This window comes from Octopus bimaculoides, chromosome 5 (assembly GCF_046866305.1).
Source record: "Octopus bimaculoides isolate indiv1 chromosome 5, ASM4686630v1, whole genome shotgun sequence".
Classification (NCBI taxonomy): domain Eukaryota; kingdom Metazoa; phylum Mollusca; class Cephalopoda; order Octopoda; family Octopodidae; genus Octopus; species Octopus bimaculoides.
The window spans coordinates 105,075,674-105,101,191 of record NC_142932.1 but is presented as its reverse complement, the minus strand read 5'-3'; the positions used below and the strand labels follow the sequence as shown (position 1 = coordinate 105,101,191).

Sequence of the window (25,518 nt, the reverse complement as noted above, 5' to 3'; positions counted from 1 at the left end):
TACATTAGATAATGAACAACTTTGGATCATAGATCTGCTCGATCATGACTAACCTAGAAAGATGATAAACAAGAATAACAACAACCAGAATATGATTTGACAGTAACCTCTGAACTATAAACTAACAGTCCTATACGTTTTCAGAAGAAACATTAAAGCAAGAACAGGATAATGCTCTAAAAATTCAAAATATACTGACTGAAAACATGTTATTTTGTAAGATGAGGGCACGACACCTGCACCTTAACTGTAAAACTGTTCTGTGTGATTTTACTAACAGGAACAACAACGGATGTGCAACACCCATGTGAATTGAACCTCCACAGAGTTATTCCAGTTGAAGTATCAACGATATTACCTGAAGGGAGAACTCACTATGAAGACTGTGATAAGAGAGTCCTATATCATGTTGAGCCATACATAGGAACAACCCTAAAAATTTCCATATCTGAGGCAGCCTACTCCTTACTCAGGTTATGCTGACATAAGAAACTGAACTCAAATACTGTGTTTGAACAAAACTTTCTCAGCAATTCTAAAATGTTACTGCTGACTGCAGTGAATCATTGTTGTATATCCTTATGTCAGCTCTCTGATCAAACAGACCTTACGATCAAAAGCATTACAGCTATGACCCTCTTGTTTCTTTTAGCTGAATGGAAAATAGCTAATGTATCCTTTCACTAGAAAATTATTATTTCTAAATTTCACAATGTACGATATTCAGGAACAGTACTTTGTAGTAAAGATTGTTTGCCAACATAACATGGCAGTCCTGGTTTAGGACTAATGTTGCTGTAATTTAGCCCCAGGAGAGATCGTCTCCAGCTGACTACATGACACAATCTGTGTCCTTATATTCCCTTGTTCGAAAATATAAGGACACAGATCGTGTCGTATAGCCAGCTGGAGACAATGCCTCCAGGGGCTAAATTACAGCAACATTAGTCCTAAACCAGGACTGCCATGCTATGTTGGCAAACAATCTTTACTATATATCCTTTCACTGTTTAAGACAGTAGAGTGTGATTTGATCATATACAAGCAGCTTCAGCTTCCATAGTGAAATGTTCTATTTTAATCTCTAAGCAAGCTATTTTAAGGTTGTCTGGTTACAGTTTGGTTGACTTCAAAAAGTTACCACAATGTCTTGGCCATTGATACAAAGCAGAGAACAGATGTCAGGATAAGAGCTGCTAACCTTTTAGTTGAATGTCTGTTGCCCTATCAATTTGACCATCTGCTCCCTCTCAATGTGTTTTATTCTCCACTAATCTTGTTCTCACCAAAATAGTCTTAATGTTGTATTATTGCGTAGGATAAAAAAGAAGGTGAAGCAACAAAGGAAGTTCTAATTTGACCTTTCTTCAATTATCACTTGCAATACTAAACTTCTAATAATAATTCCAATGCTAATATACACTGAATACAAATAAATTATTGGTGAACTAAGTCTGAAATATATGAATGTAATTTCCCATTGATTGTAGTTTACACAGAGTGAAGGAAAACAAAAGGCTGAATTAGAGATGCAAGAATTGCTGGTATTGGTCATAGTGCAATAATGTGCCAGTTTCAGCACTCAATCATTAGAAAAGGGGAGGTAAATGAAAAGGCCAAACTCATTATCATCAATTCAGTTATTGTGGCTATTTTTAGATAGTGACAAAAAAAGTACAATCCCAACACCAAGTGGCTCCATTATGCTCCACTGTCTACTTCGGCAAGTTTTCTGATTGGATCCAGTAAATAACATAAACTGAGTGCTTTTTTCTTTTGTTATTATGACACCAGCACTAGTGAGGTCACCATGCAGCTTACAAGACTGCAACCTTTTCAATGAAGTGTGTCAATAACAAGGTTGATCTACCTGGTAGCACAGACCATTCTTTCATGGATCGTTTCAGGTGCCTATGTAATAGTTATGAGCAGATAAAGACACTAATCACTATTGGGAAGGAGGGAAAGATATGTAGCAATAAAGTCTAATGCCAAAATTGGCTTTGAGATCTACACCAGTCCCCAAACTGTATATCACTGCAAGTGAGAGGATTAAAAAAAAAAGAAAGGACCAAATGTCCTCCTGAGCCATAGGCTCATAAGGTCAGATTCTGTGGTTAATAATTTCCCCCAGCTTCTGAACAGGATACCAGACCTTAGCAGAATTGCTAAGTGAGTGGACTGGAGCAATGTGAAATGAAGAAAGAACACAACACAATGCCCAGTCCAAAAATCAAAACCACAGTCTTACAATCAGGAGTCCAACATCCTAACCACTAAGCCACATACTTCCTCACATGCATGTAATAACTATTGGACCACTGAACTCAACAAGTTTTCTTTTCATCCTCTTATACCTTTCTGTCGAAGAGCATAGGCTCAAAATATAAAAGACTTTTTCATTTTTCCCAAGCATCAAACTAATGCACTTGCTTGTTGTTCCAACACCTGTCTTTGTTTTTTAATATATTCGAACTATATATATATATATAAATGAAGTATAAGGAAAGGAAAAAAAATTGTCGTTGTAGACAATTTGAATTCATTATCCAGGTTGGTACAGATCCAATATAAATTCAATTCTTTTCCTTATACTCCATTTATTGTTTCTGCAAATACTGAATATATATTTTTTATATATATTTTTTGGTTGGACTATACCGGTGGACTTGGATGCTTGACATCTCTTTGAAGGATTTCGGTCCTCACTTCTTTTATATGTGTGTGTGTGTGTGTGTGTGTGTGTGTGTGTGTGTACATATATATGTATACATATGGACAGACAGGCAGATAGATAGATTTTCATCATCATCAGCACAGCCTTGAAGAATTTTTTGTAGAATGACTCAACTGCAGTAGTTATTATTTGTTAAGCCTGGTTCTTATTCTATCGGTCTTTTTCTGAAAAACTGCTAAGTTATGGGGACATAAACACACCAACACCTGTTGTCAAGTAGTGCCACACAGGCACAAAGACACACACACACACATATATATGTGTATGTATGTGTGTGTATATATCTTAATATATAACTCTGAAGTTGTGTGTCTGTGTGAAGCCTTTTTGAATGTTTATAGAAATCCACATTTTCCACTTTTTGGTAAAAATTTTTACATCAATGGAATTTTCTTGATGTGAACTTTCCAGTGCAGTAATTAGATTTTTAAAATTCCGTTTACTTTGTGTGATTTAAGGGAGATTTGGCTGTTGTTTCTAGCAACTTTTATATTTCATCCCTTCTACCTGGAACACCATTCTTACACACGCGCTCAACATAAAAATATAGAGAGTAAGAATTGGAGAGGGAGAGAGAGAGACAGTGCTACATACAACATCAGATTAAACTTTCATCTCAGTGTTCTTTACCTATTTTTCATAACATAGATACATAAAAACACACACAACCACGCATACATGACCTGTGACAACAACATACACATTGCTCTCAATCTCTATTTATTTCTCCCCCTCTTCCTCTCTTGCTCTCTCAAACGTATACACGTGCAAGTAAACACAATCATTCACATCGTGGTATATTTACAAAACATTGATGGCATAACTACAGAGTTGTATCCCCCAACTTTGGAAGGTCATAACTTTCATAAAAATGAATATTTTTTAATGAAATTTTCTATGCCTATACTAGTGTTTTAGAAGGGGGTGGGGTACAATATTCGGAAATTCCACTTCAATTCCTCTTAACTTCCAGGAAAATGAATATTTTTTCATGAAATTTTGTACAAATGTACCTTGATGTATGTACATTTCAAGCATGTAGGAATTTTGAAGGAAACAACTTCAGGTTATTTTTGAGAAGTGTTCCCCACTCGGTGGTGTTTCGGAGCAAGTCGTCCATATTTGTTTTATTTTTCTCTATTATGTGCTTATGTGCATCCTTAGATTTCTAATGAAGTAATAGGCAGTGAAGAGAAGCAGTCATAAGAAAACTTTTAACTACCCCTATTCCTTTCTCTCCCCCTCTCTACCTCTTCCTCTCTCGCTCTCTCAAAAGCATACACGTGCAAGTACACAATCATTCAGTAAAATATAACTCATGTTCGTCAATGTTTTGTAAATTTACCACGATTTTCACTAGGGGGTTAGGGTTTTAGGGTCAGGGTTAGGGTTTAGGATTAATGTTACGGTTACGTTTTTTAGGGTCAGGGTTAGTGTTAGGGTTTAGGGTTAGTGTTAGGGTTAGTGTTAGGGTTAGGTTTAGGATTAGGGTTGGGTAATCGTGCGGGTGTTAATCTGAAAAATTACAGATATGTGAAAAGTACCGACCCTGCCATCTATTATAACTTTTGTTGTTCTGTTTAATATATACATAGATTATGCCTCCAAAGAAGAGAGTTTGCTGGGGAAAGACAGCAACCGGTTTAAAATGACAGCCACAGACTGCAGCAATTCACCACATTCCAGTAGCTACTTTGAACATAATGCAAAATGGTGCATCAGCACCTTCTGCCCAATCTGATAGAATTCTGGCAAAACTGTTTAGCAACAGATCGCCAGCAATTGCTTCATTACAAATTGCCATCCTAGCTCCTGTGAAAAGGGATTACCCTGCTATGTATAATCAGGGCAGCGCAAAAAGTTCTTTTGCACAAGCATTTCTATAGCCAATTACACGGATGAAATTTACGTATGCTTAATAATTTTACGCAAAACAGCCTTCAGACATTCCCCATTAATTTCATCGTCTTTTGAATTATGAACATATTTACATCATAAGGGTTTTTTCGTTGTAAGGCTTTCTTTTTTAGTTGATTTTCAGCTAGCAAGACTTATCGTAGATGGCATAATAAGTCACACCCGGACAAGGTCGGGTTATACTGCTAGTATATATATATATAATCACAATAGGATTCTTTTTCAGTTTCTGTCTATCAAATCCACTCAGAAGGCTGAGGTTATAGAAGAACTTGCCCAAGGTGAAACTCACAATGGGACTGAACACAGAACCATGTGGCTGGGAAGCAAGCTTCTTACCACACAGCCACACCTGCACCCATGTGTATGTATACATCCTCATAAGATCTCATGCAAGTACATTTATGATTTATATGTGATTATATATTTTTATATTATATCATATATATATATATATATATAATAATATTATTTGGGATAAAAATCCAATATATATATATATATATATATATATGAGTGCACCTATGTATGCTGTGAAGTATTCTTATGCTGTGAAATATATTGAGTGATTAAGAACACTGACTTTTGAAATTTGTCCTCTCTTTCTTGTCTTATATATATATATACATATATATATATATATAAATAATTCATTACATTCAATTGCATATCATCTTCAAAATAGATATCAGTAGGCCTACCACAGCTCTAAAATTAACACTTGTCAGCCTACTCAAGTGTACCCAAAGCCTGACCTTCAGGATATAAGACACACAGTGATTCTTGGGTGGAATTTTTTGATAAAAAAGCATGCGTGAAAATACAGTGCTTGTGTGTGTGTGTGTGTGTGTGTGTGTGTGTGTGTGTGTGTGTGTGTGGACAGACACACACATATACACATTGGAACCTAATGTAGACTGAAAAATTAAATATGAAATTAATAATAATAACTAATCCCAAAAATCCATGCCTAATCTGTTTTTACAGCATTTTCCCATGACATACTTCTTGCAAAACTAAATTCTTAAAACAAAAAAAAGAAAACTAGAATTAGTTGTGAACAAAATATTAATAGGAAATAGACAAGTTTATTTTTGAATAAGCTTTTCTTTTCCTTCCAATTAAACTGGTCTCATTATTTCATCCCAATATCTCTCGCCTCTGACTAATTTCGGTGTACTTGTCAGTCTCTCTTTTAAATAAAGCTTCCTTGTTTCACCCAAACAAGTGGGTTTCATTTTTCTACAAAATTTCAACCCAGGAAAGCAAATTATTTTTTATATTATTATTTGTGTTGCTGTTTTGCACTCATCTCTGACACTATGACAGAACCAAACAATTTTTGACACAACACACTATGTCCTTTCTTACTATTTCTCATTCTAGCAATCAACTCCATTTTTTTTTTTTTTTTTGTTGCTGTTTTTGTTTTTTTATTTTCCTTCAGTTACTAACCATCTTTTAGAATGAAGTGATAAAGCATTTCTTCATTACTTAGAAGTTCTAGATCGCTAAAACAAATTTTGGTGAGATTATGGGAAAGAGATACTCTAATAAAAAGAGAAAAAAGTATTAAAAAAAAAACTCAAAAACACATTAAAAGACAATATATGAATTATACACAAGAACTGATCGAAAGGAAGGACAATTGGTGCTGGAGAGGGAGAAAAAGGGGAAAATGTTAAAGAAATGGAAGAAAGACAAACTAAAATAGAACAGTCCAAAGATTTAAACCTGTCACTTTACTGAGAGGTTAGGTTGAACTACTCTAATCTGAAAAATACTACCTAGCAGTTATGAAATGAATAGTAAAATAACCTTTAGCATTTAAACTAACCATAGGCGCAGGAGTGGCTGTGTGGTAAGTAGCTTGCTTACCAACCACATGGTTCGGGTTCAGTCCCACTGCGTGGAACCTTGGGCAAGTGTCTTCTACTATAGCCTCGGGCCGACCAAAGCCTTGTGAGTGGATTTGGTAGACGGAAACTGAAAGAAGCCCGTCGTATATATGTATATATATATATATATATATATATATATATATATATATATATGTATGTATGTATGTGTGTGTATATGTTTGTGTGTCTGTATTTGTCCCCCCAATATCGCTTGACAACCGATGCTGGTGTGTGTGTTTACGTCCCCGTAACTTAGCGATTCGGCAAAAGAGACTGATAGAATAAGTACTAGGCTTCCAATCAATAAGTCCTGGGGTCGATTTGCTCGACTAAAAAGGCGGTGCTCCAGCATGGCCACAGTCAAATGACTGAAACAAGTAAAAGAGTATATCTGATCGAAATATTCTACTAGTTTTATGCTCAAACAGATCAAATCTGATCTCTCGTACCAACTCTACATTATCAGTCACCTTATCAAAATCTCAAAGCTACAAGATAATGCATGATTAATTCAAAACAATGTGAATAAATAAGTATTATGTTTGACAGAATAATGTGAATGCTAAAGGGTTAAACTAGCTTTTGCTCACCACTTCCACCAAATATAAGCATTCTATCATTGTAGTTCATAAATATCACCTGTATTCTTTACATGATTCTTAACCTTTTGTAGGTCAGGACCCATTTTCAGCAAAAACAACCCCTTCCAATTTTTTTTTTTTTTTTTCAAGGGAGAGAGTGGATTTTGCACATTGAATTAGTATTCATATTTTCCATCAAGCATGTGCTTATTTTTTTGATGTTTCCATTGACTGGTGCCCATGATGTTAAAATTTGACAGGGAATGCTAAGGAAGCAAAGATTTGTATAATAAAATCATACTGGGTTTCCTTAACACACGCATACCATCAGTCATGTTTCTTCTCACTCATAAAACAATTCCATATTCAGATTCCAATTGTGACAAAAGCATTTTTCAAAGTATATCTAAAATATAAATACTGTAATTGGCTTTGGTTTCAATATTTTTTTAAATAAGAAAAATCATGGCTGCAAAACACTCAGTACACAACCTAGTGCCCATGATATTTGCCACCCTCATGTAAGCTCACATCTCCCCCAAGGAGGTATCAATAACCAGGTTAAGAACTACTACTTTACAATAGTGCTTGTTAGATAGAGAACCCAAGAATGACAGCTCTTTAACTCTAGTGAAGCTTTAACTCTAGCGAAGCTATTATGAAACTTTGCTTCATAATATGAAATAGATGATTGTATGCCACAATCCCAGTTTGTAGCAAACAGGAAACCCAGACAACTTGGTTTGTGATTTGATACCTGTACTCAAACAGCAACATGAACTGATACAATGTAGAAATATACCAATGTAGATGTAGTAGATTTGAAAATCTCATCCACAAGGAGGTAGTCTAATATTTTATCCACTTGGCCAACTTATCACTACACTCTATGCATTACTCATATTAAAAAATCATAGATGTTTGTACCAGACTATGAAAAATAACTTAATAAAAGAGAAGCCAGTTCAATGTAATAGCCAAATAAATCTGTTTCAACAATCTCTCTCCCATGTTTAAAAGGAAATCAACAAGTTTTAAAGTATGAAATAACAAAGAGTGAGTACTATACAATAATCGCAAGCTTTTGTTTAGTGTCTCCGTGCAGATACCCAAGTTGAGCTGATTGAAATTACTTGAAAACAACAGCTCAGCTACTTGGTTCCATTTCTTTGTAGAATCAGATGTTAACAGAGATAGTGTAAAGAAGAGCACAACTTCAACAGTATCAAGCCTTTATTTGACACTCTGGAGAAAGTTGCAATCTCAGCATAAGAGGATGAGAAATACCATTTTATATGCAAGGCTGGGCTCATACTGAGCCTGCAGTGGACAAAGGCAGTGGTGTTACAACAAAAGCATAAGGATACAGATCTCTCTAAGCTTCAAAGAACTGAAATGAAATGTGGAAATTTACTGTTCCTCAAACCCATCTCACTTAATATGGCTTATTTGGTTGCTGTTCTGTGTAATTACTAAGCTAATTGAGGATAGTAACCTTATATATCTAAGTATATAAACAACACAACATGAAAATGAAAGAGGAAAAAAAAAATTCATTTCACAGTTGATTCAAAATACATTTAAACATTGCTGTACACTATAGTAAAAGCATAGTGTTTCATTTCTAATAAACTGTTACTGAATAGTGAGCACATTTTTTATTATTCTCTATTATCATGTTCTTAAATGGAATAAAAATGCATTTAGAAAAATAATGAACCAAGTATTCTGAAAGTTCTTTGAACCAATTAGTACATTTCAAAAATATTATGTTCAATTAATATGGTGTTTCAAAAGAACAAATTAGCCCAGCTAACTAATATATTACTGTATATGTACATGTGTGAGTGGTTTCTATTTGTTTCTGTAAACCATAATACACAGTCTATGTCATCTGTTCATTTTGTGTCATCCTTCAACTTGTGTCTGAATAAGTTGTCTGAAACATGAAATTGTGAAGTTCATTCACAGCATACATGGCATGTTATAACATCTTAGCAGTCTATGATTTCACAAACATATATCCTAACCATCCTTATCATTACCCAGCAAAAACTAACCCACTGCCTATTTCATCTAAGAACTTATAGGTTCTTAGATGGAATGAGGGGGTGCTGAAAAGTTCCTGGCTTTGGTAAAAAAAAATACAGGAAGAACAGTTAATTATGATAATATAAACATATTGCCCTCTCAGATTCACACACTTATTGCAGTGGACCTTCAGTTTTCCTAAGCTCTATAAAAGAACTCAGAAGGTTGGGCCTCCAGCTAGGGCTTTCACAATACCTTTAAAGCCAAGAACTTTACTTTTAGTGCAGATTCTGTCCCAAATTTCTCTTCCACATTACTACTTCACACTGGAACTCATATTTAGAGTTATCTCTTCAATAACTAAACTAATAATAAATCAGATATTGTAAAACTGAAGCTCTTTTGGAATAACTCAATCAATTATAACAACAGGCCCCTACAAATGGATACTTACATGTCAATGGAAGGAAGCATAGATATCATGTGAATAGACAACAGAGAAGAAAGAAAAAAAAACATGAAAATGACATTGTGAGACAGTAGAACAATAAAATAAAATTAATCAACTGCTATTGTTTCACAAATGAAAAGAAGTGAACTAAGAATTTAATTTTCTTTTTTTTAATAAAGGATAATAATTAAAAATAAACAGAATGGGGTAGGAGTGGCTGTGTGGTAAATAGCTTGCATGGTTCCGGGTTCAGTCCCACTGCGTGGCACCTTGGGCAAGTGTCTTCTACTATAGCCTCAGGCCGACAAAAGCCTTGTGAGTGAATTTGGTAGACGGAAACTGAAAGAAGCCTTTCGTATATATGTATATATATATATATATATATATATATATATATGTATGTGTATTTGTACCCCCAGCATCGCTTGACAACCGATACTGGTGTGTTTACGTCCCCGTAACTTAGCGGTTCAGCAAAAAGAGAGCGATAGAATAAGTACTAGGCTTACAAAGAATAAGTCCTGGGGGTCGATTTTCTCGACTAAAGGCGGTGCTCCAGCATGGCCGCAGTCAAATGACTGAAACAAGTAAAAGAGTAAAAGAGATTTAAGAGGATGGACATTTAAGGACTAATTTAATTGAAAATCATCATCATTATCATTTAATGCACACTCTTCTATGCTTGTATGGGTTAGAAGAGATTTGTTAAAGCAGATATTCAACAGCCAGATGCCTTTCCTTTTACCGACCTTGATTTGTTTCTTAGCAAGGTAATATTTACCCATGGCCTCACATGTTTTTCAAGGAAGACTGGAAATGAACGAACTTACTTGCATGATGATGATCATTTATAACCAACTTGATGTTTTTTCAGGAGTACACTCACGCAAACATGCACATCTTATATATATACAAGGGAGTATTGAAAAGTTTCTGGCTTTGGGTAAAAAAAAAAATACAGGAAGAACAGTTAATTATGATGTTATTTAACATATTCTCTCAGATCCACACACTTATTACAATGGTCTTTCAGTTTTTCTAAGCTCTATAAAAGAACTCAGGTCTTTCGCAGTACCTTTAAAGCAAGGAACTTTTCAGCACACTCTTGTGTATGTGTGTGTGTGAGTATATATGACAGGCTTCTTTCAGTTTCTATCGACCAAATCCATTCACAAGGCTTTGGTTGACCTGGGGCTATAATCAAAGACACTTGCCCAAGGAGCTGCACAAGAGGACTGAACCCACAACCATATGATTGAAAAGCAAGCCTCTTAACCTCAAAGCCACACCTGCACAACATAAGGTTAATAAATAAAAAGCCTCAGTTGTATAAAAGGATTTTTAAAAAGAACTGAAATAGTGGTACAACTAAATTAAAAAGCTACTTAATTTAATCACAACTTCAAGAAATTCCAAATAGTAAATATGTTGATTTAATTTATAGTACAATTAAGATGACTTAGCAGTCGGTAAATAGAGGACCTATATATATTCATAGTCAATTCCAATTAAAACGTCTGAAAAGCCTTCAAATGGTCTGAGTGAGTTACAGTTAGAGAAGAAGGTACCATCATTAAAAATGATACGAGAATTTACTAAAAGCTACAAGGAAGTGCAAAAACTAATTATAGAAGCAAATAGTTGCAGTTGATTAGACACTACAACCAGAGAATGAAGTATAGAATGTCAAATAAATTGAGTAACAAAGTTATAAAGAAAAGTAAACAAATCTAAAGATAGAACAGAAACAATGATGTGGTCGTTTATTGTCAGTTGAAAATACTGAGTCAAGCAACAAGAAAATTGAGGAATGAGGATATGAATGAGGCAGGGTTTATACCAAATAGAAGGGAAGTTGAGCATGCTGTTTGGTGATAGATGGAAGATTGATAAGATGACATCATTTATCATATCCTTTACTGTTGTCAGTCATTCAATTGCAATCATGATGGGACACCGACTTGAAGAGTTTAGTCAAACAAATCAGCCTGAGTACTTACTTTTATAAGGTTGGTACTTATTCTATCGGTCTCTTTAGCAAAAACCACTAGGTTACAGGGATGTAAACAAACAAACAAGGACACACACGTACCTATATACATATATACATATGTTTGATACATACATATGTATGTATGGCCCAGTGGTTAGGGCAGCGGACTCGCGGTCTTAGGATCCCAGTTTCGATTCCCAGACCGGGCGTTGTGAGTGTTTAATGAGCGAAAACACCTAAAGCTCCACGAGGCTCCAGCAAGGGGGTGGTGGTGAAGCCTGCTGTACTCTTTCACCACAACTTTCTCTTACTCTTTCTTCCTGTTTCTGTTGTGCCTGTATTTCAAAGGGTCAGCCTTGTCACACTGTGTCACGCTGAATCTCCCCAACAACTACGTTAAGGGTACACGTGTCTGTGGAGTGGTCAGCCACTTGCACGTTAATTTCACGAGCAGGCTGTTCCGTTGATTGAATCAACTAGAACACTCGTTATCGTAACCGACGGAGTGCCAATAATACATATATAAACATGACATCAAACAGACACATTGTCATAGAGAACTATTCATTACCCTGAAATGAAACATCTCCAAAGCAAGGAATCGAACCTCAGCTGCCTTGGCGAGAGTCCAGAAAACTATCCACAAGTAATTTGAAAATCATAATTGTTAAGAGTAGAAAAAAAACTAAATAAATGATATGTACAAGAATAAAAAAAAAAAAAGAGTCTTGAAGTAATGGAAAGTAGTTACAGGAAGAGAACATAAAATATAGGTTTAGAAGAAAAATGAAAATACTGAGCTGGTTTATAAACATGATGTAAACAGGTGCTATGTAGTGAAACCCAACAAAATAACCCAGTTTATTAAATGACATATGGTCTATTACTAAATATATAAAGTCTTGGATTAATGAATGTAGAAACATAGAAAAAAATTCTAGGTTGGAAATATAAAGTGTAAAGTGACTGAGTGGTAAGAAGTTTGCTTCCCAACCACATAGTTCCAGGTTCAGTCCTACTGCACAGCACTTTGGCTTCTACTACAGCCTTGGGCTAATGAAAGCCTTGTAAGGGGATTTGCTAGACAGAAACTAAACGAACCTCATCATCATCATCGTCGTCGTTTAACGTCGGCTTTCCATGCTAGTATGGGTTGGACAATTTGACTGAGGACTGGTGGACCAGGAGGCAACACCAGGCTCCAATCTGATTTGGCAGAGTTTCTACAGCTGGATGCCCTTCCTAACGCCAACCATTCCGAGAGTGTAGTGGGTGCTTTTACATGCCACCGGCACGAGGGCCAGTCAGGTGGGTACTGGCGATATATATATACATATACTTACTTACAAGGTGAGCAAAGGTGTGTGGACACTGCTATATGGATATATATAAATCCAAAAAATGGAACAAGAACACAACAGATGACAATAAGACATCCAGACAGACAATACAAAGACAGATTGAATATTAAGTTCATATTTCAGAGTATAACATCTTCAGAGGAAACAAAAAATATACCTTTAAATGTTCTATATGTTTGTTTATAGATTCATTATAGCAGACTGCTATAATGAATCCATAATGAATTCATTATAGCAGTCTGCTATAATGAATCCATAATCAAACATATAAAACATCTAAGGATATATTTTTTTCCCTCTGAAGATATTTTGCACAGAAACTGAAACAGCTGTAAGGGATAATGTTTGATTTGTTGTTGATAATAAAATCTTATTAACTTCACAATCTCCATTTTCTTTTTCTTCTTCATATATATATATATATATATATATATATATATATATATATATATACACTTTATTAAAAAGCAGCAAAAATACCACAAAAACTGTTACTCAAAGTTTCATGTTCCCATTTGTCGGACAGTTTTGTTTCGCATTTATGTGCATACTCTAGTATATATATATATATATATATATATATATATATATATATATATATATATACATACATACATACATACATACATATATATATATATATATATATATATATATTCCATAATGGTAAGATCAACAAAAAAAGTACTCCATCTGGTGAGAGATAAGTATTATTCAATAAATATTATTTAATAGATACAATGCATGTTTTTATGTGCTACTAATAGTTCATATGTTGAGAAATACCTCTCTCTATATTTGTATTATTTCTCACACATGCTGCTCCCCATCTCTCTATATATGACATGCACTAAGCCTCAACAGAAAATCACATTTGATCTTTAATTAAAGACATATATTTGGAGTCTGTTCCAACTAACTTGAAAAATAATGCCAAGGATAAACCAAGTTGGTTACTTAACATCACATAATTATCGTCACAAATTAACAATATTTACAATGTTTTCTGCACTAATCTCCATCAACTGACCTGATACTGGAAACCTAGCTTGTTAGCAACCAATAAGGAACCACCTTTTAAGATAAATGCAACCAAGGCTTTAATCATCTTGGACATTTGATCAGACGTATACTTTTGTACCAATGAAACCCGAAGTAATTGCTGTGTTAGTCATTTACTGCCCGAAAATTTATGGGGCTTTTTTTTTCAAACCTCCTCCCCTACACAGTACCAATTTTGGTCGATTTTTTTTTTTTTTTTTTGCACTATGCACTTAAAGATGATGGGAGAAACTTTGATGAGTTAAAAATAAAAGATTAAAAAATTGGGGGACATCACCAATCACCATTACAATTCCCATTTCCTTTATTTTCAAACAGAATTACTCTTTTTACTCTTTTACTTGTTTCAGTCATTTGACTGTGGCCGTGCTGGAGCACCGCCTTTAGTCGAGCAAATCGACCCCAGGACTTATTCTTTGTATGCCTAGTACTTATTCTATCGATCTCTTTTGCCGAACCGCTAAGTTACGGGGACGTAAACACACCAGCATCGGTTGTCAAGCAATGTTGGGGGGACAAACACAGACACACAAACATACACACACAAACATACACACACACACACATACATATATACGACGGGCTTCTTTCAGTTTCCGTCTACCAAATCCACTCAAAAGGCTTTGGTCGGCCCGAGACTATAGTAGAAGACACTTGCCCAAGGTGCCACACAGCGTGACTGAACCCGGAACCATGTGGTTGGTGAGCAAGCTACTTACCACACAGCCACTCCTACGCCTATCAAACATAATTTTAAAACAATAGTGAAATGTTTCATAATTTTTTCATTGACACATCCTTCCCACTACCTGCTATAAATCATAAAACTTCAGCTTCTTTTCGAGATTTTTATTCAATAATAGTTTTAAAATACAGACAGTTCGAATCTGCAATTGGTTCTGTTTATAATTTCGAAATAATTTTTAGACAGAAAGATGTGATTTAAGGGTGATTTAGCTGCTATTTCTAGCACATTCCACGACTACCTGATACCATCCTTCTTTAATGATGATGCAGGAGTAACACATGGGGGAGGGTCTATTTGCTAGGATTCAAGCAACAAAAAAATTTGTGGTTAAAATTTTTAACCCCCACCCCACCTGTCCCAAGCAAGGCCGTGTGTGTGTGTGTGTGTGTGTGTGTGTGTGTGTGTGTGTATGTGTGTGTGTTTGTGTGTGTGTGTCTATAAAAAAAACACATTCACTAACCGAAAAGTATGCTATTAAAATAAATTATCTTTTACATACCTTTGTTAAATCACCTTGCTGCCTTAATGAAATTCCTTACACACATACAAACACACACACTCACACAGTGTGAGCTATATACATATACACAGTGAGAGAGTAAAGTAAATATATGTGTGTGTGTGAGTATATATATATATATATATATATATATATATATATATGTATGTATGTGTGTGTGTGTGTATGTGTGTGTGTGTATATATATATATATATATATATATATATATATATATAGCGCAGGAGTGGTTGTGTGGTAAGTAGCTTGCTTACCAACAACATGGTTCCAGGTTCAGTCCCACAGCGCGGAACCTTGGGCAAGTGTCTTCTACTATAGCCTCAGGCCGACCAAAGCTTTGTGAGTGGATTTGGTAGACGGAAACTGAAAGAAGCCCATCGTATATATATGTATATATATATATATATATATGTATGTGTGTTTGTGTGTCTGTGTTTGTCCCCCCACCATCGCTTGACAACCGTTGCTGGTGTGTTTACGTCCCCGTAACTTAGCGGTTCGGCAAAAAGAGACCGATAGAATAAGTACTAGACTTCCAAAGAATAAGTCCTGGGGTCAATTTGCGCGACTAAAGGCAGTGCTCCAGCATGGCCACAGTCAAATGACTGAAACAAATAAAAGAGAGTAAAAGAGATACACACACACACACACACACACACACACACACACGTGAAGTTTACAATGAGAAAAGTGAAGAAAAAATAAAGAATTACACAAATAGATCCTCTCTGTTGCTGTCACAGATTTTGAAGTTTTAAAATTAAGTGAATATTTTGAAATTTGGTATATTGATGTACTTTTTAATGCTGAATCCAATTCTGTGATTCACTTATTCAAGACAAATTATAGAAAAATGTTTCTGACATTTAGAGTGTGATAATTTTTACCCAATCAGAAAACAGGATTTGTACATGATAGCTGTGTGTCATGAAGTGAAAGTAAACGTTAGAAGACGAAGTTTTAAACAAAATGAAAACAATTGGATATCATATGAAAAGAGAGGGGGGGAGCATGTGTGAGAGATAATATATAAGGAGTGAGAGAGAGAGAGAGAGAGAGAGAGAGAGAGAGAGAGAGAGAGAGAGAGGGAGATAAAGAGTGGTAAATATAGAGAGAGGGAAAGACATAAGAGAAAGTGTGAAGTTGGTGATAGAGCGTGAGGAAATTCTCAGATCTTAAATTTGAGTTATTTTTCATAGCAAATATATATTTTTATTATTATTTACAGACAACTTTCCCCTCAGGACACAAATTTCAAAAATCAAATTCATTTTTCCCAAGGATGCACCATTTCAAAGTCTTTCTGGATTGAACGTTTCTCATTTATAAAAGACACACGCACACACACACACACACACAAAGATTGCATGTTGTGAAACTTGAGTCATGAGATCAACTCTCAGTTTCAATAAAAATTTTAAAAAACGTATCCTCTATATTAGCCATGGGCAAGCCATGGACTTTCTAAATGGAACACCTGCAGGCCAGCTGATGAAGAGCTGCGTTTCTCGTGTGGCATAAGTCTCAAAAAAAGACACCCATACCTGCTCTACATGTATTGAGCACTCCACTCATTGCAACATAAGTGTTTGTGTGCAGGCATGTTATATGTGTCTATGCGTACATACAGCAGCCTGGCTAAACAGTCAGACAGACACATAAATTGATAAATTCAGACAGACAGACAAATTGAGAGAGAGAGAGAGAGAGAGAGAGAGAGAGAGAGAGAGAGAGGGGCACTTAGATGATAGACAGACAGACAGACAAACAGACAGACAGAGATAAATTTATAGACATAGACGGACAGATAAATTGATAGACAGACAGACAGATAAATTGATAGACAGACAGACAGATAAATTGATAGACAGACAGACAGATAAATTGATAGACAGACAGACAGATAAATTGATAGACAGACAGACAGATAAATTGATAGACAGACAGACAGATAGATAGATAGATAGATAGATAGATTGATAAACTGATAGATTGATAGGTAAATTGAAAGACAGACAAGCATAGATAGATAGATAGATAGATAGATAGATAGATAGATAGATAGATAGATAGATAGATAGATAGGTAAACTGATAGATTGATATGAAAACTGATAGATTGATAGATAAATTGACGGACGGACAGACAGACAGACAGACAGATGGATATACATACTTTAAATGTGATACACTCACATATAAAAACACAATGCACACATAAAACGATACCATACCTGAGACAGAATATGTACTTCCTGAACTGCTTCGCAAAGTGTTTATACTATTAGTCGAACAAGGCCGTCGCTTTGACATATTAAATGGTGGAGGTTTTCAAGTTTACTCCAATAAATCCAAGCCATAAGCTTCAAGAAAGTTGGTCGTGTACGTCCAAGTAAATTTATCCCACATTTAGCGACTAACAAACTTCTCCGATTTAATCATTGTTGACAGCAAGAAGTAATATAAATCACAGATTGTATCGTGTTGTATGTAAGATGAGGATGACAGGGGAAATGTCAACCTGTTGCTTTGGTAAGTTTGAGAGAATGAATGGGGGGGGGGGGGGTATGTGTGAGTGAGTGTGTATGTTTGAGGATGTGAGTGTGTATGTATAAGAGGATATGTGTGAGTGAGAAGAGAGACTACCGAAGTACGAGTGTCAGGAATATATAAAAGTTGTGTTTTTTAATGAAAAGTCAGTTCTAACTAAACTGACCTTTAATCAAAGAGACTCCGACCATGACCATCCCGTTCTTGTTTTAAGTATAATCATAGTGTACTCCTGATTACGTAGTCAAAGTATCCGTTTTGCTTTTTAAAACAGTTTGGAAGCTATAGATATATTGCTGTTATTTCTACCAGGGCAAGCTAACATGCAGAGGTCGGATTTATTTAATGAAGTGTGAGTTTCGTGACTAGGTAATAATGTAAAGTGTCTGAATATACGTCTGGTTAAGTATTCATGTGTCCCTGATAGGGGGAGAAAGAAAAGCAAAAAATTAGTAGAACTGTGCATGGAAACGGACAATGATAGTTCAGTGCCTGTTTATATGTGTGCGTGTGTATAAGACTGGAGATTGTTTATTTGTGTATCAGCCGTGTGTCTATTTGTGTATGTGAGTGAGTGAGTGTATAGTGGCAGTATGAATGTGTGTTTCTGGGTCTAAAATGTATCTTCTTGAATGTGTGTGTGTGTGTATTATGACTGCGCAAGCGGATGTCTCTGAATTTTATGTGTCTGTATTATAAGCGTGTTAGTATTTTATGAGTGCATCCGAATGCAGATGTTTGAATGTATATAAAATTTGTGTGCGTGTAGGTGCGCATATGAGCATGACAGTCATGTGTACATGAATAGTCAGTGGAATGAGCGTGCTTTTATATATTGGGGGAGTCAACAGTGTGTGTGCGTGTGCTTTATGTTATCAATAGATCTTAAAGTATATTAAACTATATTAGTGTGGACATAATCGGAAGCTATGTGTTTGTGTGTGAATTAGAGTGAAGTGTATAGAAACGTGTATTTTTTTTAGTGTATTGCATGAATTACAAGAGGGCAAAGTGTATGAGTGTTGTTAAATAATTTTCAGAATATGCGTGTGTGTGTGTGAAATATAAATCAATGCATCAAAATATATAAAATATGTGAAAGTTTATGCAAGTACACATACGTGTGTATGTAAAGTATATATATATGTAATGTATATATATATATTTACATAGTATACAAAATGAGGGTGTATATATATATATATGTGTGTGTGTGTGTGTGTGTGTGTGTGTGTGTAATTTTGTATGTATGTACGTGTTGTGTGTGAATATGTGTTTATGTGTACGTTCTCTCTCTCCCTCTCTCTCGCTCTCTCAGACGCAGGGCAAAGTCCCGAGACGTAAAACTCTTAAATCAACTTATCGAACTCTCTCCTCCCACAGATTACTTGTTGTCTACAGAGACCATCATCTGTTTCCACTGACTCAGAAGTTTACCCAACATTGCCCGTGTATGTGTTCAGCATCAACAAGAAAGAAGGCCCTATGGTGAGGCTGATGTGTCGGCGCTAAATCCCATCTATTCGTCTGTCGTTAAGCAACACTAATCTGAGAAATGTGTTTGTTGAAGATGGTTGGGGAAGGGAGCGAAAAGATAAGGTGATCTACGCACACCGTGTGGCGGTGGCTGTGGCGGTGATGCCTGTGTGCGTGTGTGTGTGTAAAACGGAGGAGTTAGAAGTTGTTTCCAATTTTCGAAGTGAAAGAAGCCAAAGCTAGGCAGCCAGAAGAAAAATAAATTGTAATTAATCAACCTACTTGTAGCACTTGGCCGAACTTACTCCCCCGCCACGTACGATGGGGTTGAATTCCAAAATAAAAATCAACAGAGTAGCTAGTGTCTATGTAAGAGAAGAGAAAAATCACACTGTGGTTAACGCCGGTACAGGACAGTACCGGGACTGAATGAAACGTCAAGGCTAACCAAACAGGGCTTGTATCATGATAAAGGAGAGAGTTAGATGAACAGCTAAATTACAAGTAGGTGGGAGGGCCTTACTAGATATCATTAGTGAAGCCGTAAGACGAATGGTATGAGTGTAAAAAGCTTGTGAAAGAATAGACTGCGTAAAAAGAAATGAGGTGGGGGGAGAGAAACAGCGCGAAAATAAATATATGTTAGAAACAGAAAATACTCAATAAAGAGAGATAAACAAGAAGAAATAATTTCAAAAAGGAGAATATAAGAGATTCTGCAAATATAACAAAAAGTGATTGAGAAAACCAGGCGGTGGCGTGTAGAAGGGAGAAAGTTAAGTTTGTAAAAGAGAGTTTAAAAGAAAAGTAAAATGTGTGTGAGAGAATGTATAAGCACAGAGAACATTGAGAAATTGAGGGACAAATATACTTGATAAAACTTATTTATATAACACAGCCTTAAACAAAACCTGCGCTTGACTTTGAATGACAAGATAAAGTATGTAATATCAAATATATAGCTTCAAAGAAAATCACGAGTAATGACTACAGTTTGAGGCGTCTACAACGATATGAATCAGTTTCCACAGACACACCAACACACGCCATGTGTCATGTGTTTGTGATCAAATGCGCTTTTTCGTTTCTTGTAGTTATACCGTATTCCAAAAAAAAAGAAAACCGTCCTATGAAAATCAGCCTAGCAAGTGGGTGTTTCAGGTGCTGCAATGACCCATAAAATGAAATGCAGACATCCTTCTTACACTTCCTTATGTTTAAAAAAAAAATGTAATAAAAATACGATGTAGCATGTTGATGAATAAATGATGTAGAACTATCCGACATATTCTCAACAAGTTTGCTTCCCAACCACGGTTCCGAGTAAAGTTCCACTGCAAGTGTCTTCTATTTTAGCCCCAGGCCAACCAAAGCCTTGTGAGTGGATTTAGTAGATGGAAACTGACAAAAGCTTTTGTGTGTGTGTGTGTGCGTGCGCGCGCGTTCCTACTGCCGTTTGGTAACCGGTGTTGGTTTTTTTACATCCCTGTAAATTAGCATTTCAGCAAAAAAAAAAATATATAGAATAAGTACCAGGCTTTGAAAATGTAAGTAGAGGTTGATTCATTCAAACAGTGACTGAGACAAGTAAACGATAAAAAGATAATCCAAATTGATTTCCTAAACACTTTATCCTTTTTAAAAGAATTATACAAAATTGCATATGATAAGTAGGTCTCATGGTGTAATGGTTAGCACTCTGGATTCTGAATCCGGCAATCCAAGTTCAAGTCTTGGTGAGACCTTATATTCTTTATAGGCGTAAGAGTGGTTGTGTGGTAAGTAGCTTGCTTACGAACTACATGGTTCCGGGTTCAGTCCTGCTGTGTGGCACCTTGGGCAAGTGTCTTCTATTATAGCCTCAGGCCGACCAAAGCCTTGTGAGTGGATTTGGCAGACAGAAACTGAAAAAAGCCCGTCGTATATATGTATGACTAGTACCAAATCTATTTCTTGTTTCCTCCATCAATTATTATTGTGTGGTGGGGGTTACAGACATACACACGCAATATCATCATCAGTTAACATTACGTTTACATGCTTCTAGAAGCAGACATTTTCCACACTTAATCTGTGGCTAACACCAATAATTTCTTCTGTTTTACAAATACCCTGTGGTCATTCTTTAATATGTGTACAATTCAAAAAACATGAAAGCTTTTAACCTCTCAAGTACTTCTTTAAGAGCCTTAAGCACCAAAGGTCAAAAGGCAGTAGAGTTCTAATCACTAAACATAGTCATAATTCTTTTTTTTTTTTTTTATTCTGTGGTTAAAAGGATGTTGTTGAGCAGGCCTATGATCATAGGCATTTGCCATATTCCTTCTGTGGTCATCCAGTCGTAGTATATCTAGCACTACATTCTCTAGTGTACCCTTTCTATTTAAGACAGTGTTATGAGGGGAATTTAGTTACTATTTCTAGCTGACTGATTGTATAGTAGAAGCACTTCTCATTGATTCATTCATATCAATGCTGGAAAATATTAAATATATCGACATTCTTGACAGAGCCAGGTTTCAAATAATTTGGTATCGTTGATCTTCACATCCTTCGCATCTACCATATTTGCTGGGATATAACATACACTGTCCTTATTTTTTAATTGATCAAAAATTAGCCCTGCATCTAATGTGGCTAATATTACAGATGAAAGACTAGGGTGTCATAAATAAGGGAGCTGGATGAACACAAGTTTACTAGGCAAAGAAATTTGTTACTAATAATAGTGAAAAGAAGCCAAATTATCACAGTCTGTTAGAACTACCAACTACATGGTTCCACTGTGTGACACCTACTATAGCCTCAGGCCGACCAAAGCCCTGTGAGTGGATTTGGTAGAAGGAAACTGAAAGAAGCCCGTCGAAGACCCGGCAAGCCAAGTAAGATCGTTGCCAGTGCCCCTGGACTGGTTCTTGTGCGGGTGGCACATGAGATGCACCATTTTGAGCGTGGCCGTTGCCAGTACCGCCTGACTGGCTCCCGTAGGATTTTCGAGCGAGATCGTTGCCAGTGCCCCTGGACTGGCTTGTGCAGGTGGCACATAAAAGACACCATTTCGAGCGTGGCCGTTTTCGTGCGGGTGACACGTAAAAGCACCCACTACACTCTCTGAGTGGTTGGCGTTAGGAAGGGCATCCAGCTGTAGAAACTCTGCCAAATTAGATTGGAGCCTGGTGTTGCCATCCGGTTTCACCAGTCCTCAGTCAAATCGTCCAACCCATGCTAGCATGGAAAGCAGACGTTAAACGATGATGATGATGATGATATATATATATATGTGTGTGTGTGTGTGTGTGTGTGTGTGTGTGTGTGTGTTTGTGTGTCTGTGTTTGTCCCCCCCCCCAACATCGCTTGGCAACCGATGTTGGTGTATTTACGTCCCCGTAACTTAGTGGTTCGGCAAAAGAGACCGATAGAATAAGTACTAGGCTTCCAAAGAATAAGTCCTGGGGTCGATTTGCTCGACTAAAGGCGGTGCTCCAGCATGGCCACAGTCAAATGACTGAAACAAGTAAAAGAGAATAAAAGAGAAGAAAGAATTGTTTAAGGTACATCTGCTGTTATGTAGAGAAGTCATATTACCTCGCTGTACCCCGTTCCCCAGCATATGTAGCCTGCACCTGATATATGAACTACAGTATTTATTGACTGTGTTACCTTAAAGAAACAGTCTCTGATGAATTAAGTCTGGAATCTGTATTGATTTTGATAAAGGCATTCCATTTCATGTGTGCCTTTAACGAAATTTTAGGGAAGTTATCATGCTGAGAACCCCTTCGGTCATGACTGACCATGGGATTGCACCTAGAAAGTTACCCTCCCAGGCACAAGTCCCGGCAAGGTTGCTTTTATGGAAGACCAGCAGTCGCCCATGCATACCAGCCTCCCTTCTCCATGCCACCGATGTTATCCAAGGGAAAGGCAAAGGCCGATACAGCTTGACACCTGTAACATCACAACTCATTTCTACAGCTGAGTGAACTGGAGTAACGTGAAATAAAGTGTCTTGCTCAAGAACACAACATGCAGCCCGGTCTGGGATTCAAACTCACAACCTCACAATCATAAGCTCGAAGCTCTAACCACTGAGCCATGTGCCTTCACAGGGAAGTTATCAACACTCCACTCCTACATTTCTCTATACCCCCATAAAGATAAAAGCTTAACAAACAGCAATTAAATGCTTCGTGGTATCTTGTTATATCAACTGTTGAATACAGGGGCTATTTTAGACTCGAGAAGAAACTGAAATCTCATGCAACTTGAACTTAATTGAAGCATGATTTAACATCACTTCTCGACACGGCTGTGTGGTTAAGAAGTTTGCGACCCAACCACATGATTTTAGGTTCGGTCCCACTGTATGGCACCTTGGGCTAGTGTTCTCTACTATAGCTCCAGACTGACCAAAACCTTGTGAGTGGATTTGGTAGATAGAAACTGAAAGAAGCTCATCATGTGTGCACATGTGTGAGTGTACATACATGTGCATGTGTGTATGTGTACATGTGCATGTGGGTGTATGTGTACATGTGTGTCCTTGTCTTCACATCACATAATAGTTGTAGATAAGTATTATCATACAAATACTGTTGTTTGTTCCAATCAATCCTCAATGAAAAACATAACTGGCCATAAGAAAATATCAGATATCACCTTACTTAGAAACAGGTAAAAGTAGTGAAAAGGAAAGGCAACAAGCAGTGGAAAATCCATCAGATTCATGCAATTATGAAAAAGTGGAAGCTAAAATGACAACAATGACAATGGTCATCATGGTGGTGGTGGTGGCGGTGGTCTAAACCACTGATGCTTAGTTATGGTGACCTGAAAACTAAACAACTTGGCTTACATTTAATTCAAAACAAATAATCACTTATTAAAAAAAATCATGGAAACAAATCAAAAGTTTACAACAATCTTAATATACTTATGGCTATAACAAATCCATATTCTTCTGATTATATATATATATATATATATATATATATATATATATATATATATATATATATATACATATCTTATATGGATAAGTGTTGATACAGAAAAAAAATAAACAACTCCTGTGAAAGGGGGAAATCTCAATGACTCATATCTATATGTAATAGAGACTAGGTTTTTCTCCTCTTTTCTTTCGCTTTGCCTTAGTCATTAGACTGCAACCAAGCTGGAGCACCACCTTGAAGAACATTTAGTCAAATGAATTGACTCCAGTACTTTTTTTAAGCCTGATACTTATTCTATCAATCTCCTTTGCTGAAATGCTAAGTTATGGGGGTCATAAACACAGCAACACTGGTTTCAAGTGGTGGTGGTGGTGGGAGACAAACACAGACACAAAGAAACACACAAATACACATATATGACAGGCTCCTTTCAGTTTCTGTTCACCCAATCTACTCACAAGGCTTTAATTGACTCGAGGCTGTAGTAGAAGAAACTTGCTCAAGGCATCACACAGTGGGACTGAACCCAGCACCATGTGGGTTGGAAAGCAATTTCTTACCACACATCTATGCCTCTCACTTTTTTTTTCTTTTTTTTTTTTTAAAGAATATTCTAAAACACATACCAATAGCAACTGTTGCAGATTTTCATTTCGAACCAAAAGAATAAACCCAAAACATGGCTGTGCAATTAAGAGGCTTAATTTATAACCATGTAATTTCAGGTTCAGTTCCAATGCATGGCATATGGAGTAAGTGTCTTCTGCTATGGCCCCAGACCCCCCCCCCCCCCCCCCAATGTCTTGTGAGTGAATTTGGTAGATGGAAGCTGTCTGAAAACCTGTTGATTGATTGACTGGTTCAATGAATGAATGAATTGTACAATACACTTTCAAACGCTTCTGATAAAAACAAATGTATGTTTGTTTATATATACACACATAGTTGTTCAATAAGCCATTTAGTGTCTAAAATTGGTGGATGAGTGTCAGCGGGCAGTTTAGCATAAATGGTAAAGCACTCAGCTGATGTCTTGGGAGGTGTGGGTTCAACTCCCATGGCTGTTTGCTGACAACTTTTTCTGCCTTGTAAGAGTAATTTACCCCTTATTTCTGCTGTTCTCACAGCAATGTTACATTTGAAAAAATATCACCTTCTTGTTTGTATAGTGTATATGCATTGTATGCATGTATTGTATTGTATGTATGTATGTATGCATGCATGTAATGTATGTATGCATG

The 25,518-nt window shown here is 36.3% G+C and overlaps 1 protein-coding gene and 1 non-coding gene across 24 annotated transcripts in view; one reads left to right on the top strand and one right to left on the bottom strand.

The window, feature by feature from the left end:
* Nucleotides 1-25,518, bottom strand: part of LOC106870742 (arf-GAP with Rho-GAP domain, ANK repeat and PH domain-containing protein 2) — a 285,612-nt gene that overhangs the window by 123,971 nt on the left and 136,123 nt on the right. For 2 of the 23 annotated variants that reach the window (XM_089352863.1, XM_089352859.1), the window contains exon 1: nucleotides 17,534-20,340. The exons of 15 other annotated variants lie outside the window; for them this stretch is intronic. In XM_089352863.1, coding sequence (XP_089208989.1) covers nucleotides 17,534-17,612 — 79 coding nt within the window. In that variant the 5' untranslated portion in view covers nucleotides 17,613-20,340. Of the gene's footprint in view, nucleotides 1-17,533; nucleotides 20,341-25,518 lie in introns of those variants that run through there. 6 more of the 23 variants (XM_089352860.1, XM_089352856.1, XM_089352857.1 and 3 more) reach the window with 4 other exon arrangements.
* On the top strand, nucleotides 20,999-21,070 carry Trnaq-cug (transfer RNA glutamine (anticodon CUG)). The gene has a single exon. It is a non-coding gene; the product is annotated as a tRNA-Gln (tRNA).